General features: G+C 43.5%; 1 protein-coding gene across 3 annotated transcripts in view; it reads left to right on the top strand.

Moving 5' to 3' along the window:
- The first annotated feature begins 573 nt into the window (after positions 1 to 573).
- The window catches only part of UBE2E3 (ubiquitin conjugating enzyme E2 E3), a 75935-nt gene continuing 58486 nt past the window's right edge, over positions 574 to 18022 (top strand). The window contains exons 1-4 of one of the 3 annotated variants that reach the window (XM_060177625.1): positions 574 to 813; positions 1280 to 1323; positions 2044 to 2262; positions 4482 to 4532. In XM_060177625.1, the coding sequence (XP_060033608.1) occupies positions 2069 to 2262; positions 4482 to 4532 (245 nt within the window). In that variant the 5' untranslated portion in view covers positions 574 to 813; positions 1280 to 1323; positions 2044 to 2068. Of the gene's footprint in view, positions 814 to 1279; positions 1324 to 1484; positions 1544 to 2043; positions 2263 to 4481; positions 4533 to 18022 lie in introns of those variants that run through there. The other 2 variants (XM_060177626.1, XM_007522153.3) reach the window with 2 other exon arrangements.

The raw sequence follows: 18022 nt of genomic DNA, 5'->3' as shown, positions 1-18022 counted from the left end.
AAGGACCGGGGTCCAGCCTGCGGGTCGGTTAGCCCAATGGGCAGCCTCGCTTTGGAGGCAGGCGCAGGCCGGAAGCCACCCCGCGAGACGGCGCCCGCGCCCCCGCCCCCACCGCCACGGGATCCGCGGCCAAGGGCGCCGAGGGGCGGGCGCGCGCGCGCGCGCGGGGGGGGTGGGGAGAGCCGCTGGGTCCCCGTCGCGCTCTTTGTCCTGGCCGCGCGCGGGCGGCCGCGTGCGCCCCCCGGGTGAAAGGAGGCGCGGGGGCGCGCTCGCGGACACGCGCAGGGACGGCTCGCGCCCGTCGGCCCTCGGCGGCGCGCGCTCCTCCGCCAGGCCGGCAGCGAGCACGCGCGCCGTCGCCGCCGCCGCCGCCGCGCCCGCCCCTCCCCCGCGCTCGCGCGCTCGCCTCGGAACTTGCTGACTGCGCGGCCGGGAGGAGCCGAGCCGGGCGGCGGCGGCGGGCGGCCACAGCGCGCGGGGTCTCCCGCGTCCCCTCCTGCGCCGCGCCGCGCCGCGCCGCGCCTCGCCGAGTTCCCACCACCGCCGCCCGCCGACCTTTCCCCTTCCCCCCTTCTCCTCTCTTCCCCCCCGAAGGCGCGGGGCGGCGCCACCCTCCGGCCGGAGCCCGGCACTGCACAGCCCCCTCCGACTTTCGATGTTCCACACTCCCCGGCCAGAGCCTCCTCGGCGGCTTTTTTTCCCTCCCCCCCCGGCCCCCCCCCCGGCCGCCTCCATTTCCTCAAGGAAGGGCTCCGCGCTCTCTCCCTCCCCCACAGCGTAGCGGCGCGCGAGCGGGCCGGGCGGGCGGCCGAGGTAAGGCGGCGGGGCCGGGGGGCCGCGTGGGGGGCGGCCGGGGCGGCGGCGCGGGCGGGCGCGGGCGGGCGCGGGGGCGGCGCGGGCGGGCAGCTTTGTTCGCGCGGGGCCCCGAGCCGCCTCCGCGGGCCCCGGCCGGGCCGCTCGCATCACTTGGCGGCCGGCGCGGTGCGGCGCGGCGCGGTGCGGTGCGGTGCGGCGAGCGCTGCCCCTGCCCGCGGCCCCCGCGCGGCCGTCCCTCCCCCCTCCCCCCCCCCCACAAAGGGCCGCGGGGCTGCTCGGCCGGGCGGGCGCGGAAATTTGTTGCGCTTCTCGGCGGAGGGCGGGGAGCGGGGTGGAGGGGGGGGCTTTGTGTGTCTGTGTGTCTGTCTGTGTGTATGGGGGGGTGTTTGTTTGTTTCATCCATTTTTTTTTTTTTCTTTTCCCTTTTCGTGATTTTCGGACAAAATGTCGGTCCGTGATGTAGAGATGGAACGAGGAACCTTGGTGGCACGGGGAGCTTTGCAGAAGGTGCAGTTTGCATTCTGCTTTTTCCCAGGGTGGCAGCTCGGTCTTGGCCGGATGAATCTAAGCTGCTTGCTTGGCTCAGGCAAAGCTTGCTAGTTGATTGATTGATTTATTTATTTTTATAGATTCCTAAGTTTTTTTTTTTTTTTTTTTTTAATTTAAAGGCTGAACGTGCACCGAGGAGGAATCGCCACCTTAAATAAGCATATGGGCGATTAACAGGGTATGTTTTCCTCCCGGGAAGGGAATTGAGTAGCATTGACCAATGTCAGTGTGTAAATATTTAGACGTTATTAGTGACTTTTAAACATTCCCCCCCCCCCCCAGCGAGATCTGTTATTTACATGTCATATGTTATTCATGCTCGTTGCCTAAGTTCCCTGGGCAAATCTGTTTTCAAGCCTTTTTGAGAAAGTGGACAATTGATAGATTGTCCAAGCGGTGGAAAAAGAAAAAGGAAAAAAAAAAAAAGTGAGTGGGTTTTCCTAACTTGAGTTCGGTAAATCCCTGAACGCTGCTGGGGAGACACCACCATCTCCTCTGCTGCAACCTTGTCGTAAAGTGAGAGAAGTGTGAACACTTTTGAAGCTTTTTTTTTTTTTTTTTTTTAATTTTTTTGAAAATTTCCATTGCTAGGGAGAGGAAAAAAATGCCACTTTTCCAATTTTGTCAGACTCAACATTTTCTTCTTCTTCTTCTTCTCCCCTTTTTCATCTGGAAAAGTTTCCCCAGGAGTAAGTTCACCAAGATGTCCAGTGATAGGCAGAGGTCGGACGATGAGAGCCCCAGCACCAGCAGTGGCAGTTCAGATGCGGACCAGCGAGACCCAGCCGCTCCCGAGCCTGAAGAACAAGAAGAAAGAAAACCTTCTGCCACCCAGCAGAAGAAGAACACCAAACTCTCCAGCAAAACCACTGCTAAGCTCTCCACTAGTGCTAAAAGGTAACGGCGAGAGAGCGACAGGCAGGCAGGCAGATAGACAGACAGACAGACAGACAGACACAAGCTCCTTGCCAGGCCGTCTTCTCCTACAGGGAGGGACACCGCTTGGATTCACACCCGGAGCCATAGGTCAGAGAGCTGGTGATCAGTTTTTACTTGCACTTGAGTGAGTTGTCATTTTTTTTTTTTTTTTTAGGGGCTGTAGCTGAGCCACCCCCTATCCTAGTAGATGGTTTTCAGTCAACTTTGTTCTTAGCATGAGCGTGTCCTTGCATAGTTGGGACCAGCGTCCGGAGAGATTGTTTGAGGAGTTGGCAAAGGGTGACTCTGTGTAAATGTGTAAATGAGTTGGTCGGTTGAGGACGGCTTCCTCTCAGAGTCATCAGCTCTCCTTCCTTGAAGGTGACACTCCTGGATGGCTTGCACGGCCCCTTTGCAATGAAGCGTAGTGGTCAGAAGTGATCGGGGCTACTTTGCTAGAAAGTGTGCACATTCATATTGGGAAAAAAAAAAAAAAAGATTTAAGATGAGGTTCCCAATACGCTTTCAGTTTTATGAACATTATCCCAAGGTATTATTATTATTATTATTACTATTATTATTATTCAGTGGTGGTCTCCCCTCTGTCCTTGTCAGGGCGAATGAGACTGGAAAGTAGCCACCTACAGTTTTTCCATGGCACATGGCGATTGAGAACTTTGATGGTCTCTGTGCCTCTCCAGTCTAAAACTTGTGGATACGTTTGACACATTAATACTTAACAGCAGGAGAAACATATTTTGTGGGGTATAAGTGAAAGATCATTTGTTTTCTGTTGATTTTTATTATTTGTGATGGTGAAAAAAAGATCTGTCAATGGGACTTCATCAGTGGTAGTAGTGCTGGAATATCTGTGACATTAGCCAATATATGTTTTCAAGGAAATATTTTATGAGAGAGAGAAACTGAGACACAGAGAGAGACAGAGAAAACTCACACTCTGGCATATCTGTAGTGCCTGAAATTGATCCCTGGGCCACGTGAACACAAGGAATGCGCTCTACCCACAGAATGACCTCCCCGGGCCACAATATTAACCAATATCGACATTGTGTTACGTTTTATTGATCACAACTAACAAAAAAGAAAGCGTAAAATAGGGGCTGGGCCGGGCGGTGGGGCACATGGTTGAGTGCACACATTGCAGTGCACAAGGACCGGGGTTCAAGCCCCCAGCCCCCACCTGCAGGGGGAAAGCTTCAGGAGTGGTGAAGCAGGGCTGCAGATGTGTCTGTGTCTTTCTTCCGCTTTTATCTCCCCCTTCTCCATTTCTGGCTGTCTCTGTACAATAAATAAAGATGATTAGAAAATTAAAAAATATATTCTTATATGAAAAAAAGTATCAAATGAGTCAGATACGGTGTTCTGTAGGAATTCAGAGGTGCACTTGTGGAGACAGTCACCTTATTATCAGCAGTTATGAGTAACTTGAGACCATTTTATTTAATAACAGCTGACTTTGAAATAATTTGTAATCATTCTTAATTTGCTGTAACCTTGTTGAAGAATATAATAAACACTTCTTAAGCTGTTAAAGCAACTTACGTTTGAATGGAATCAGAGAACTGCTTTCTAAAAGCTATATGCTATATCTTAACACCCCCCCCCCCCATTTATTAGTTAAGAGCTAGGAAAACAGATTTGGTTAAAAAAAAAAAGAGCCGTCAGTGTCCTTTGGAAGTTTTTCACTTGTAAAGATATTTGTGAATCTTTAACTTTTTTGACAGGTCAATTGCTGTGAAGTGTTATGTGGCCTTGCATTGCTTGCTGAGTCAAGTCTTACCTTGGTTAGAGTGACTTGAAGTCACTGCCAAATACTCTAGCGCTTTCCCTCCTCCCTTCATGTCTCATTTGCATATAAGCTTGAAAAGAGAATTTCCTTGGTAAAAAGTGTCTTAAAATCTTTTCGCCGTCCTTTACTGTGTACTAGTGGAGGACTAGTTCTCCAGTCGGGTGAACGACTGACTTATTTACAGTAGCAAGTGAGAAAAAAAGCTGCAAAGTTTCTGCTCAGGGATTTGGGCTATGCCTCTGAGAACAAAGAGGAAGCAGCCATGTTAGCATTACTGAAGGCAAAGCCAGCCTGCATTCAGCTGCGCGGTGGTAGAGGGCAGTGTGAGTCCCCAGTTCTTCTGCAGACTATCTCAGATCCTTTTTGTCTCTTTTCATTTCACTAACAGAATTCAGAAGGAGCTGGCTGAAATAACCCTCGATCCTCCTCCTAACTGCAGGTAAGAAGCAAACTCTGTTGTTTTGATTTTCAAATCGTAGAAGAAATAGCAAGAGATGAATGTGTCATCTCTGGGTGTGAGTGCCACAGAAGAGGCTAAGTCTGTTCTCTAGCTTTGCAAGTGGCTTAAACCACTTGTGCCATGTATAAATACTCTTGTGCCATGTATAAAGCATAGTGTTGATTTTGTGCTTACTGAGATGAGTGAGAATGGTAGAATTTCTTGTTCTGTTGTAGTATTTCTGTGGACTTTATTCAGAAGTGTTTTGCAGGAACTTCTAAAATTTTGCTAAGCTTTAAAGTTATTGCTTGTGAGCTATCTGAATTGACCTTCCAAATTTAGGAATTGCTGAATGTGATGCTACAAAGTGTAAATGCGGTGGCCTAGAGTAGAGTTAGTTGTTTCTCTGATTTATTCGGTTGCTTGCCTGAAGGACAGATTTTATGTGCTTTGCTAATTATTTTAGTTGTTTTCTAGAGAATCCATTATTGAAAGTATTTACATTTTAATCATCCGTCCTAATTACCAGGAAATTTAGTAATTTTGATACTTGAAGTAGATGTACAAAAAGTATTAAGTGAATTGGAATTATGGGAAGAATTGGCCTTAGTGAGGCTCCATGAGAATCATTTAAGGATAAAGGATATATTGTTTGTTAAGGAACTTTACAAGTTGGCCAGGTTGATAATGTTTCTCCTGAAAAATTATTTCAATTCATCTATATAGTTTTCTGTTTTTAGCAGTGAGCGTATAGCTTTCAGAACTCATCAGTTTTAGTCTTGGAGGAAATAAAGAGAAAGAGTGATGTGCTCGAGGAGAGTGACTACTAGAAATAGTGTCATGATTTGATAGGAAATTGCTTAGTGTCTTGCCTGTATTTCCTGTACAAGTTGTGATGGTCGGTCAGACGTAGCTCCAAAGTTTTCTTGAGATGAGGGTTTAATCCAGTGACTTGTGTTTAATAGATGCTCAAATAAGATGATTTTAGCCTGATTGATCCGGTGACTTAAGTTATGCTCATTTGTTATAAACTGCTTCAGCTCCGAAAGGAAACATGAATATAAACCAATTTTAAACTGATACGGGTGTGTTGCCGTAACCACGTGTGATTACTGATGACTTTAGTTGTCGCTGGTTCACGTTGAGATGGGCTCAAAGTATTAAACACACGTTGAGTTTTGATTTTTAAAAACATTTATTGCATGTTGAAATTTCATGTTATATTTTGGATGTGTTGGATGTATCTATTATGTATGGGCGTATATAACATGCTTTACGTTTATTTATTTTTACTATTTCAATGTGACTATTAGATGATTTGAGATTACTTGCAAGGTTTGCCTTTTATTTCCATTGCACATGACTGCTTTAGAGAATAAAGAAATCGAAGTATTTTTCTCCCAGGCTTCTAAATGGTGTGTCAAATCTGTAGCCACTTAGGGGAGCTAAGTTGAATATGCTTTCTGGAAGAATGACTTTACCTGAGTGTGTTCTCTTATTTCCCTCGAATTGGAAACATGTAAAGATCTCTAGTTAAGATTCTTACTCTAAAATTGCGTGCAAGGTAAACCTTCCCTGAGGACGGCAGTAACTAGTACACATGCATATATCTAGAACATCCAGTAAATATACGAATGTCCTCAGAGCAACAGGTTAGCTGTGCTGAAAAACAGTTTTACAGCTAACCTACAGATGGTTCCACATTATCACTAAGGATTATTTTGGAGCAGAGTGATGATTTCTAGGGAATAACATGTTCTCACTTGTTTTTTTCTTTTTATTTCATTTCAGTTCATGAAGTAATGATTCACATTTGGTGGTTTGTTACTGTGTAAACCTTGAGCTTGCTTATAAACTGGGAAATCATCGTGCTTTTTTTTTTTTTGTCACCTGATGATTGTTGCAAATGACATCTCTCAATTCTCTTAATTCTTTTTAACATGTCAGTTTTTTTTTTTTTTGAGGTATGTGTGTGACGATGAGGTATTAAAAAAACATAGGGTTAGTTGGGGCTGGGAGAAGTCGTTTCTTAGTAATTTGGGACGTTTTCTCCTATATACTTTAGATAGAAATTACGAAGATACCTTTGTGTATTTTCTTGTAAATGTCTTCAGGTTATTCTGGTGGAAGATCCTTGGTACAGAAATTTGGAGTGTTGATTAGTGGGAGGCATTTTAGAATTTTGATAGGTGAGCCTGAATTTGTAGTTTCACCTTCATATACATTTAGCAGATTGTGGTGTGATGGCCTCACACTTCACAGGTTGCATCGATGAGAATTTTAGCATTAAGGTGATTATGCAGTTTAACTCAATTAATTTATGTTATACTTAAAATGGGGTTTTATATTCATAAGTTTTAAAATAAGTGAATTCATATGCCTGAAATCTAATGCTTTTGACTTTCATGTGTAGTTAATTAATCAGAATTCCATTATGGCTTTGAATATGAATTTTACAAGCTTGTCAAAGTACGTGACAGATTTAATTCTTCCTTAGGGAAGAAATATAAATTGTATCTGTGTACATTCAGGAGAAAGTGGCATGAAAGTCAGAAAAACTAACTTTAAACTAGATTAGCCTAAATTCTTTCCTGTGTTTAATAAAATGATTTTTATTATATACCTGTGTCTAGTACCTAGGGTAATGCTAAGATAGAATTTGGTGTATCAGTTTTGAAAGGATTTGAGTGTATTTTGATACTGAATTTTTTTCCCAACTATAAAAGTTTGATAAAAGGCTCTTTCTAATACTTTCATGACATTTTCATTTTTAAGTGTTGAGTGCCTTGGACCAAAACATGCTATTAATTTGATGACTTCGGTTTATACTCTTTTAAAAAAATATTTATTTATATTTATTTTTCCCTTTTTGTTGCCCTTGTTTTTTTTATTGTTGTTGCTGATGATGTCGTTGTTGGATAGGACAGAGAGAAATGGAGAGAGGAGGGGAAGACAGAGAGGGGGAGAGAAAGATAGACACCTACAGACCTGCTTCACCGCCTGTGAAGCCACTCCTGGGGGGGGGGGGCTGGAACCGGGATCCTTACACTGGTCCTCCCAGTTTATGCTCTTTATACACTATATTCTGTTTGTTATGGTTTAACTGGTACACCAGTGAAATTGCAGGGTCCCTGGTGCAGGGCAGGGGGTTTGTAAGGAGAGGAAAACTTCAGGAGCAGTGGAGCAGGCATCCAGCTGTGTCTCTCTCCCTTTCTTCCCCCAACTCCCTCTGTTTCTATCATAAAAATATGCAGGGAGCCGGGCGGTAGCGCAGCGGGTTAAGCGAACGTGGCACAAAGCGCGAGGACCAGCGTGAGGATCCCGGTTCGAGCTCCCGGCTCCCCACCTGCAGGGGAGTCGCTTCACAGGCGGTGAAGCAGGTCTGCAGGTGTCTGTCTGTCTCTCCCCCTCTCTCTCTTCCCCTCCTCTCTATATTTCTCTCTGTCCTATACAACATCATCAATAACTACAACAACAATGAAAAAGAACAAGGGCAACAAAAGGGAAAATAAATAAATTAATTAAAAAAAAATTCTGCCCGGAGCCAGGCGGTGGCGCAGCAGGTTAAGCGCACGTGGCGCAAAGCGCAAGGACCAGTGTAAGGATCTTGGTTCGAGCCCCCGGCTCCCACCTGCAGGGGGGGGGGGGTAGCTTCACAGGCGGTGAAGCAGGCCCGCAGGTGTCTTTCTCTCCCCCCTCTCTGTCTTCCTCTTCTCTCTTCATTTCTCTCTGTCCTATCCAACAACAATGACAGCAATAACAACAACAACAACAACAACAATGACGACAATAGTAAGGGCAACAAAAGGGGACAAATAAAAAGATTAAAAAGAACAAATGCTGTCACCCAGACACCCGGAGAGATGGATTCCTTGTTAAGGTGCTGGGCCCTGCTATAACCCTGGTAGCAAAGAAAGAAAAGGAATTGCGCTGTGGGCATCAGCCTGTCTGATGGATGGCACAGCAAGTTGTTAAACAGAAACATCGAGATGCTTTGAAGACACCTGTATTCCATCTGCTGTCCGAATGGTGTCCTTGTCCTTTCCCAGTCACTGCTTGCACGGGTGACAGAAATTTAGAAAGATACTGCATTTTTAACCCAATTAATTTTCCCCATACGTGAAGAGTATTGTTCGGGAATATGCCCATATTGAGTCTGAGGTGCCTAGTGGAAAGGCCCGTTGGAGGGAGCTGTTAACTTTATAAAGTTATAGAGTATTAGTGATAGGCTTTACTTGTGAAATCTCTAAGTAGCTAGTAACTAGTACTTGAAAAGTTTGTTAATTTTCTTTAAAAAGTTAGTGAAAGAGGCAGTTTAATTCTTAAAGTTGGTAACCTTTGATTTGCTAAGTTTAATTTTCTTTCTTTTTTTTTAAATACTTTATTAATGAGAATGATAGGAGGAGAGAGAGAAAGAACCAGGCATCACACCAGTACATGTGCTGCCGGGGGTTGAACTCGGGACCTCATGCTTGAGAGTTAAGTGCTTTATCCATTGCGCCACTTCCCGGACCACAAGTTTAATTTTCTTAACTTCAGGTGAGTTCTACCTCTATTGAGGAGAACTACCACTTTCCACCATTTTCTAGGGTTGATTTAAACTTTGCTGCTGGGAGTCTCTCTCCCCCTCTGTCTTCCCCTTCTCTCTGCCCTATCTAACAATGACGACATCAATAGCAGCAACAGTAATAACTACAACAACAATAAAAAGCAAGGGCAACAAAAGGGGAAATAAAAAAACCTTTGCTGCTTAAAGGAAGAATGATCTTTTAGTCAGCAGGTAAAATTATTAGAAATTCAGAATCTTACTGTAGACTAGAATCACAGAATGAATTGCTGTGAGATGCTAACAGTGAGCTGTATGTGTATTGAGGTTTCAAAGATGCTAGCACTGGGGCTAAGCTGGGTTCAGGTCCCTTCACTTTACTACCTGTATTACCTTACAAATAAGAGAATGATTTTTCAGTTTTCTTCACTGTCAAGTAGGGATTTTCATGATAACCCTAGCTCTACCACCTTCTATTCCTGAACCTTTGTTGTGAGGATTATATGAATTAATATGTTTTAAAGTTTGGAGCGCTGTAAATTGCACCTGGTGTCTCTAAATAGATTTAAAATTGGAGATGTAAGTTAGCAGCAGGCTCTCAGTGTTGGCTTGCCCTGCCTTTCCTTTCCTTCTTTTGCAACTTTAGAATTATTTCTTCTTAAAATCTGTCTTATTTATTTATTTTGTTTTGTTTACCAGAGCACTGCTCAGCTCTGGTTTATGGTGGTGTGGGGGATTGAACCTAAGATTTTGGAGTCTCAAGCACAAGAGTCTCTTCGTGTAACCATTATGCTATCCACTCCCACACAGTGTTGGCATTTTTTTGTTTTTAATTTTACTGATTTAATAAGGATTGACAAAGCCCTTGGATAAGAGGGGTACACAGTTCTCACCACCAGAGTTACGCATCCCGTCCCCTCCGTTGGAAGCTTTCCTATTCTTTACCCCTCTTGGAGTATGGATCTGGGGTTTTTATGGGATGCAGAAGGTGGATGGTCTGACTTATTCAGATAGAAAGGGCTGGCAAGACAGCTCATTTGGGACAGTACCCCTGCTCTGCCCTGTACACGACCCGGGTTGAGCCCAGCACCCAGTACCTTGGGGGAAGCTCCAGTGCTGTGGTCTCTCTCTGTCTTTGAGAAAGAAAAAAACGAGGTTGGCTGAGAGCAGTGCAACCACGGTGGTGACAACAATAGCGGAAGAGAAGGAGGGAACGACAGCACTGCACCACAGCTTCTCTCTGCGTGGTGGGAACCGGGCTTGACAATGGCTTGCAGTTGACGGCCGAAACGGTCACCTTTTCAGCTGAGTTACCTTGCTGGCCTTTTCTTTCTTTTTTTTTTTTTAATTCTGAAAACAACTCTGTGCATTATCACTCCAGTTAGATTCCAAGTTTTTTTTTAATTTGCCTAATGTTATAAATGTACTGCATATAAATAAAAGATCCAAGGCAAATATCTAGGTTTATTTTAATTCATTTTTTTTTTTTTTTACATGAAAGTTAGCACTTCCCCAAGTGCTGCTTGGGCTTTGTAGTCAGAGTTGATTACAAGTCTGTATGTATGTGCTTTAGTGGGAGAATATCCCATCTGTTTGCGTCTAGCCTCTGGAGTGATCCAGTCATTTCTGAAGGTTATGCCCCGTCGGTCAGTCGGAAAAAGGAGACACTTTTCTTTGGCTGGTGGGTGCTTGGTCTTTCTTTCTTAAAAAGAAAAATATCATTTTAGAAACAGTCTCTTTTCAAGAAGCATTCCTCAAGTTGCTTTCCCCTCCCCAGTTCTCTTTCCTTGTAAGAAAAAGGATTGCCTGTTACCGTAATGAAAAAAAGCAAGCCTTCCGTCTCCGCCCTGTAGTTGTTTGTGTCTGGCTTTCCAGTGGGCAACCAAACAGCCTTACATCTCTCTGCTCCTTTGGGGTATTGTGAAGCTGGCCATGTCTATGAATTGCTTTAAAGTTGATAAACTGTGTCTCTGTAGATAAGAAGTTGGAGTTTATAGAGACAAGTTTCAGTCACATAGGATTTCAGGAGAACTTCAGTGCTGATTGCTCAGCAACTCGTGCAGATATCTTTACTGTAACTAGATCTGACATTTTACCAAAAATCTGACTTTGTTTTAGATGCCTCTTTGTCTTGTTTTATTTAAATACTGCTTTTCCTAAACTTGTAAATATATGTAACACTTTGCAAGTATTTGTTTGGAGATTAACTTTTCTCCTTTGAGCCTCTAAAAGGAGAAGTAAATAAATTGGGGGCTGGGTAATGGTGCACTTGGTGGAGCACACAAGCTACAAGGACCCAGGTTCAAGCCCCCCAGTCCCTGCCTACCTGCCTGGGGGAAAACTTTACTAGTGGTGAAGCAGTGCTGTAGGTCTCTCTCTCTCTCTCTCTTTCCCTCTCTTTCCCTCCCTCTCTCTCTTCCTCTCTTTCCCTTTCCCTCTTCCCTTCTCCGCTCAGTTTCTGTTCTGTTGAAAAGACAAAACAAAACAAAACAAAACAAAACCCTAAACATAAATAAATCGTTAAAAGTAAAAGAGAAGAAAGTTGTACTTGCCTCTGATCCTTGGTCTATAGTTGTTTTAATCTTACGGTTATTTGCAGCACACAGCTGTGAGAGCTCTTGCAGCACTTGGAGTGTTCACTTGTTGGCCACTGTTTTGTGGTCGTGTCCCTCCACCCCCACCCCCCCCCCCACTTTTTGGAGGCATTTGGACTAGTTAAATCAGTCCAGGGGTTCTTTGCTGCTTCACTGTCCCATGGCAAATACACTTTGTCATTCTGTTTAACTTCTAACTTGTCTGGGGAAAATAAAGACATCTCTAGTTTGAAATTGCTTTGGGGACTATAGCTCCACATGTTTTGGTCTGAATGGAAAGGCCTAGGGAAACATGAATTTTGTTACCTTTTTATTTTATTCTCCTTAACTTATAAATCATCATGATGATATCCTCCCCTTACAGCCGTGTGTCTCACTTTCTATAAATGCGATTATTCCCTTTCTGAGAGTGGTTATTTAGACTTTGTTTTTCCATTTACAGTCTTAAAGGTCTTTTACAAATGGATCATTTTTTCACATTAAATTTTAGTAGGTCAAGAATCCATTTATTCAGTGTCCCCAAGAGAATCGATCCTAGAAGATTGTTGCTGCACATTTTCTGTGGTCTCCTATTACTTTCCTGTAGTCTCTCAGTTTAAATAGTAGCAACAACAAAGTCTAAGGGCACCACCCTGGCTTTTTGCTCTTATTTTTGTTTCATACATTTGGTAAGGTTTGGTTTAGTTTGTGATTATGGTTGCAGTAAATTCACCTGCTATCACAAGGAGGAAATGCTTGACTCTAAAGTGTCTGACTCTGAAGTAGATGCATGGGATCCATGTGTAAATTCAGTGCTGGTTTTAACTAGTAGACCTTTAAATTTATTTGCACCAGTGTGTGATTAGATTTTTAGAACATGTTTTTATTATAACTTTCCAGATACTTAACATCCTCCACCTTCCCGGGTGCTTAATATCCCCATATCCATTAGAGGAATATGCCAAGTTTTCATTTCATTCTTTTAAGAAGCCTCAAACATTTTTCCAGTTGTTGGTTTAGCCTCTGGCTGAGGTTTTCCTTAAGTTTTTCTAAAAAAAAAATTTATTTTTATGTATTTATTATTGGATAGAGACAGAGAAATTGAGAGGGAGGAGGAATGGAGGTAGAGATGGAAAGAGACAGATAACCTGCAGCCCTGCTTAACCACTTGTGGAGCTTCCCCCTGTATGGGGACCCAGGCTTTGAACCTGGGTCCTTGCGTACTGTAATGTGTGCACGTGACCAGGTGCACCACTGCCTGGCCCCTCCTTAATTTGTAAATCAACCTTCTGTTATGGAGAACTTGAAATGTAAGTATGAGGAGAAACATCAGTGTTGCCTTCACTCATTTTTTTTTTTTTTAACCGGGGCACTGATCAGCTCTGGTTTATGGTGGTGTGGGGGATTGAACCTGGGACTTTGGAGCCTCAGGCTTGAGAGTCTTTGCATAACCATTATGCTATCTACCCCTGCCCTCACCCATTTTTTTTATATAAACAAAGTTTTTATTTTTCTTTTTATTTATTTTCCTTTTTGTTTGTCCTTGTTGTTTTATTGTTGTAGTTATTATTGTTGTTGATGTCGTCGTTGTTGAATAGGACAGAGAAATGGAGAGAGGAGGGAAAGACGGGGGGGGGAGAGAAAGACAGACACCTGCAAACCTGCTTCACCGCTTGTGAAGTGACTCCCCTGCAGGTGGGGAGCTGGGGGCTCGAACCGGGACCCTCATGCCGGTCCTTGCACTTTGCGCCACATGCGTTAACCGATTGCGCTACTGCCCGACTCCCAAACAAAGTTTTTCTTTAGTAACTTAGGTTACTAAAGTATACAGAGTGAAAGAGAGAGAGAGAGAGAGAGAGAGAGAGAGAGAGAGAGACACCTGTGGGGGGGGGATGCGAGGGAAGGAGGCAGGGAGAGAAAGGTAGAGCCAGAACATTACTCTGGCAAGTGCAGAGCCAGGGATTAAACTCATTCCATTTCCTGAATCGCTCACCATTTTCAAGGCTGACCTGTAGCCAGTCTTGCTTCATCTATGAGCCTATTCATCCCACCCTCCCACGTCACACTGATAAATCATTTTAGCTACATATTTAAATAACAGACTGCCAATGTTTTCTCTTTTCTTTCTGTAAAGGGAAGCACTTACTTTAACTTGGTCACTTTATCATTATACCTCAAAATTGAAGTTGCTTAATCAGAAGCATCTCATACATGTTATGGACACAACTGTCCACCACCTTCCGACCTCCTCCTCAGTTTATTTGAATCAGTGTCAGATAAAGTATGATTGGCTGACAGATCTTTTATGCACACACATTTATTTAACATTTTTTATTATCTTTACTTACTGGGTAGACAGCCAGAAATCGTGAAGAAAGGGGGCAATAGAGGGAGAGAGCCAGAGAGACACCTGCAGCACTGCTTCACCACTTGTGAAGCTTTCCCCCTGCAGGTGGGGACTGGGGGGGCTCTAGCTCGGGTCCTTGCGCACTGCAGCATGTGCACTCAGCCAGGTGTGCCGCCTGGCCCCGATATATCGTCTGTGTATCTTACATTTCTGAGTTCCTCTGGTTCTCTAGGACTTGCCTGTTGCTTCCCTGTGACATAGTTTAATTTCTTCCTTTTGAGTTTAGTGTTTCTTGTAAATTTGGGAATTAGGTCAAGGTGTTTGATCAGATTTAGATTTGCGATTATTATTATTATTATTATTATTTTCCTCCTCCAGGGTTATTGCTGGGCTCGGTGCCTGCACCATGAATCCACCGCTCCTGGAGGCCATTTTTTTCCCCCCTTTGTTGCCCTTGTTGTAGCTTCGTTGTGGTTATTATTATTGTCCTTGTTGATGCAATTTGTTGTTGGATAGGACAGAGAGAAATGGAGAGAGGAGGGGAAGAGAGAGAGGGGGAGAGAAAGATAGACACCTGCAGACCTGCTTCACCGCCTGCGAAGCGACTCCCCTGCAGGTGGGGAGCCAGGGGCTTGAACCGGGATCCTTACGCCGGTCCCTGCGCTTTGCGCCACATGCGCTTAACCCACTGCACCACCGCCCGACTCCCCTTGCGGTTATTTTTTAATTGCCTCACAAAACAGCTGCTTCATATGTGTGCTCTCCTGTAGGAGGTTTTTCTGGCTGTCTCTGTAATGCTACAGTTATCACTACACATTTACAGAGAAACTGACGAGAATTATCTTTTACATAACACAAACAGTGGCTGATTCTTTACTTGCTTACCAGTTTGAATTTATTTTTCTTTCTCAAAATAATTCAAGACCCGGGTTCGAGCCCCCAGTCCCCATCTTCAGACAGGAAGCTTCACGAGCAGTGGAGCAAGCACTACAGGAGTCTCTCTGGCCCCCCTCCCTCTCACTTCCTCTCTGACCCATCAAGTAAAGAAAATAAGAAAATAAAAAAAATACTTGTGAGCCTGTTTTTTGTTTTCGGCTCTGCAGAGGAAAAGCCAGGTGTGCCCACATTATAGTTGTAAAATGACTATGACAACGTTTCAGCAAGAAAATGTGTAAATATTGGCAAAGCAGACAGATCGGCCCCCCGCTGCCAATCCATGCAGCTAGCCCCCAGAGTTTCCTTTTTACGTCTAGGAGGTTCACATGACTTAGATAAAGGACTTTGGAGTTAGAAAAGACAAGTCCTAGCCCCACAAAGTCATTAGGGGATTGCAAACCGGTTATTTCACTTCTGTTAACTCAGAAGGGAGACTCACAACTTAATATATCTTTTTTAAAAGTATAAGTATGTGAGTATTAAGATAGGTTGGGCTTGTGGTACGGAAGGCTGAATGATCTGATGGCTTATCTAAGAACATTTGTGAACATTGTGAAAACTGAGGTGGTGTCACCAGTTTCAATGCCACAAATTTAAAAAGCATTGTTTCAGATCCGCAACACTAGTGAGTAGGGAAGAACAAAAACTATTACTAAAGTATAATAATTTATTTTTCTGGTAGGACTTGCATTTAGTAGCTGTCTTTTGCATTTTTATTAGCATTTAGACTGGCTTATATAACACATAGATTGTGTACACATGTACTTATAAGGTTGACATTCTCCAGGAAAATGATCTGGCTACACTTCACCTTTCATATCTCTTAATATACTGTTTTTAATGTGAACGAGAATATTTTACACTTAATATTGCTAATCTTCTAATAAGATGATGTTAGAAATTTGGTGACTTAAAAAATGTTGTCGGGAGTCGGGCTGTAGCGCAGTGGGTTAAGCACAGGTGGCGCAAAGTGCAAGGACTGGTGTAAGGATCTGGGTTCGAGCCCTGGCTCCCCACCTGCAAGGGGAGTTGCTTCACGAGTGGTGAAGCAGGTCTGCAGGTGTCTCTTTCTCTCCCCCTCTCTCTTCCCCTCCTCTCCATTTCTCTCTGTCCTATCCAACAACAACTACAACAATAAAACAACAAGGACAACAAAAAGGGAATGAACAAATAAATATTTAAAAAATTTTGTCTATATATTTTTTTACAAATTTTTTATTACCTTTATTTATTGGATAAAGACAGCCAAAAATTGAGAGAGCAAGGGGAGGTAGAAAGGGAGAAAGGCGCCTGCGGCACTGCTTCACCACTTGCAAAGCTTTCCCCTTGCAGATGGGGACCGGAGTCTCAAACCCGGGTCTTTGCACCCTGTAATGTGCATTCAACCAGGTACAACACCACCTGGCCCCTTGTCTATGTCTTTATTTTAGTAACAGAAGTTTACATGGAAATTACACTTTTCTAGCCATCGCATGTGAAGCTCAAGGGCTTTGAATATCACAAGCAATAGGATATGCAATGACACAGAAGCCAAATTGGCATTAGCTGGAAGTGGCCTTTCACATCTAGCTAGCAAATGAAATCCTAAGGATTAGGCTGGCATTATTTTGGCGTACCAGCCACCTGGTAGGCTGGATTTGCTTTAATGGATTTCTGTTTTGATGAAAATGGGCATCGCTTGTTGGCTGTGCAGCAGAAGCACTAGTATATTAGTAATGATGTTTTCAGTTTTTGTATTTTGTATTGATTTATTTTATATTGCTCACTGTCTACGAAGGCATCCCAAGAGGAGTATAGAAAGTATGGAATGGCAACAGAAAATGAAGTTGGTTTAAAGTAGAAGACACGTCATTTAAGATTTTCTTAATTTTTATGTTGAGACAGTGAGGGGGGCGAGAGAGAGAAAGAGAGAGAGAGAGAGACAGAGACAGAGAGACAGACAGACACCCCGCCATGGAAGCTTCCTTTAATGCAGTGGGGTTGGGCTTGAACCTAGGTCATGCCTATGACAAAGCAAAGTATGCTATTTTGTCAGGCCTCTCCATTAATATATAAAACATCATTTTAAATTTATTTAGAGACTGGCTTAGGAATAATTAATTGTGAAGAAAAGTCTTTAAACTTGAATTAGAATAGTGCTGCTCAGTGGAAATGAAATGTAAGCCACATATAACAGCTTTCCAGCCTTCTTGAAGTCACCTTAAAAATCAAAAAGGGGGCCAGCAAAGTAGCTTGCTTGGCTGGTGTGCTCTTGTGTGCTTCATCTGAGTTCCAGCCCCAACCCTCACCGCTATGGTCTCTCTCACACTTTCTGCTTCTCTGTATCCAACAAGCAAACAAACATCAAAAGGAAGGAAGTGAAATATTTATTCAAATAGTCAAAATTATTATTTCAGCATGAAAAAACACATTATTATTAATCTATTTCACTTGTTTAGTATGAGAGCTCTGAAATGTGGTACATAGTTTACATTTACAGTTAAGTTCAAATCGATCACTTTGTAAGTATTTGATAGCTAGTTAACAGCCACTGTACTGGACAACATGAATTTAGAATGTTTGACCTATGTTCTTACATTTTATCATGGATTCATTTGACTTGATTTTACCTTTTATTTTATGTAGCTTTTTAAGAACTGGGGCACACACACTGTTGTGCAGGGAAGATTAATAATCCCTTGCCTAGAGGTAACTAGCTGTCTCAAAGTGAGTTTAGAACCTAGTAACAGAAATGCAGACTTTTCCTAAAGGATTTTGTTTTGAAGCACTTCTCAGTATGCCATGATTTTTCATTATTGTCTTACCATACTTTTTTTAGCTAGTGATTTAATAATGATCAGCAAGATTATAGGATAAGAGGGGTACAATTCCATACAGTTCCCACCACCAAATTCCATATCTCATCCCCTCCATTGGAAGCTTCCCTATTCTTTATCCTTTTGGGCGTGTGGATCAAAATTACTTACGGGGAGCAGAGGGTGGAAGGTCTGGCTTCTGTAGCTGCTTCTCTGCTGAACACGGACGTTGGCATACTCCCAGCCTGTTTCTATCTTTCCCCAGTGGGGTACAGCTGTGGGGAGGTGGGGTT

This window comes from Erinaceus europaeus, chromosome 18 (genome assembly GCF_950295315.1).
Source record: "Erinaceus europaeus chromosome 18, mEriEur2.1, whole genome shotgun sequence".
NCBI classification, from domain to species: Eukaryota; Metazoa; Chordata; class Mammalia; order Eulipotyphla; family Erinaceidae; genus Erinaceus; species Erinaceus europaeus.
This window is presented reverse-complemented; position numbering and strand designations above follow the sequence as displayed.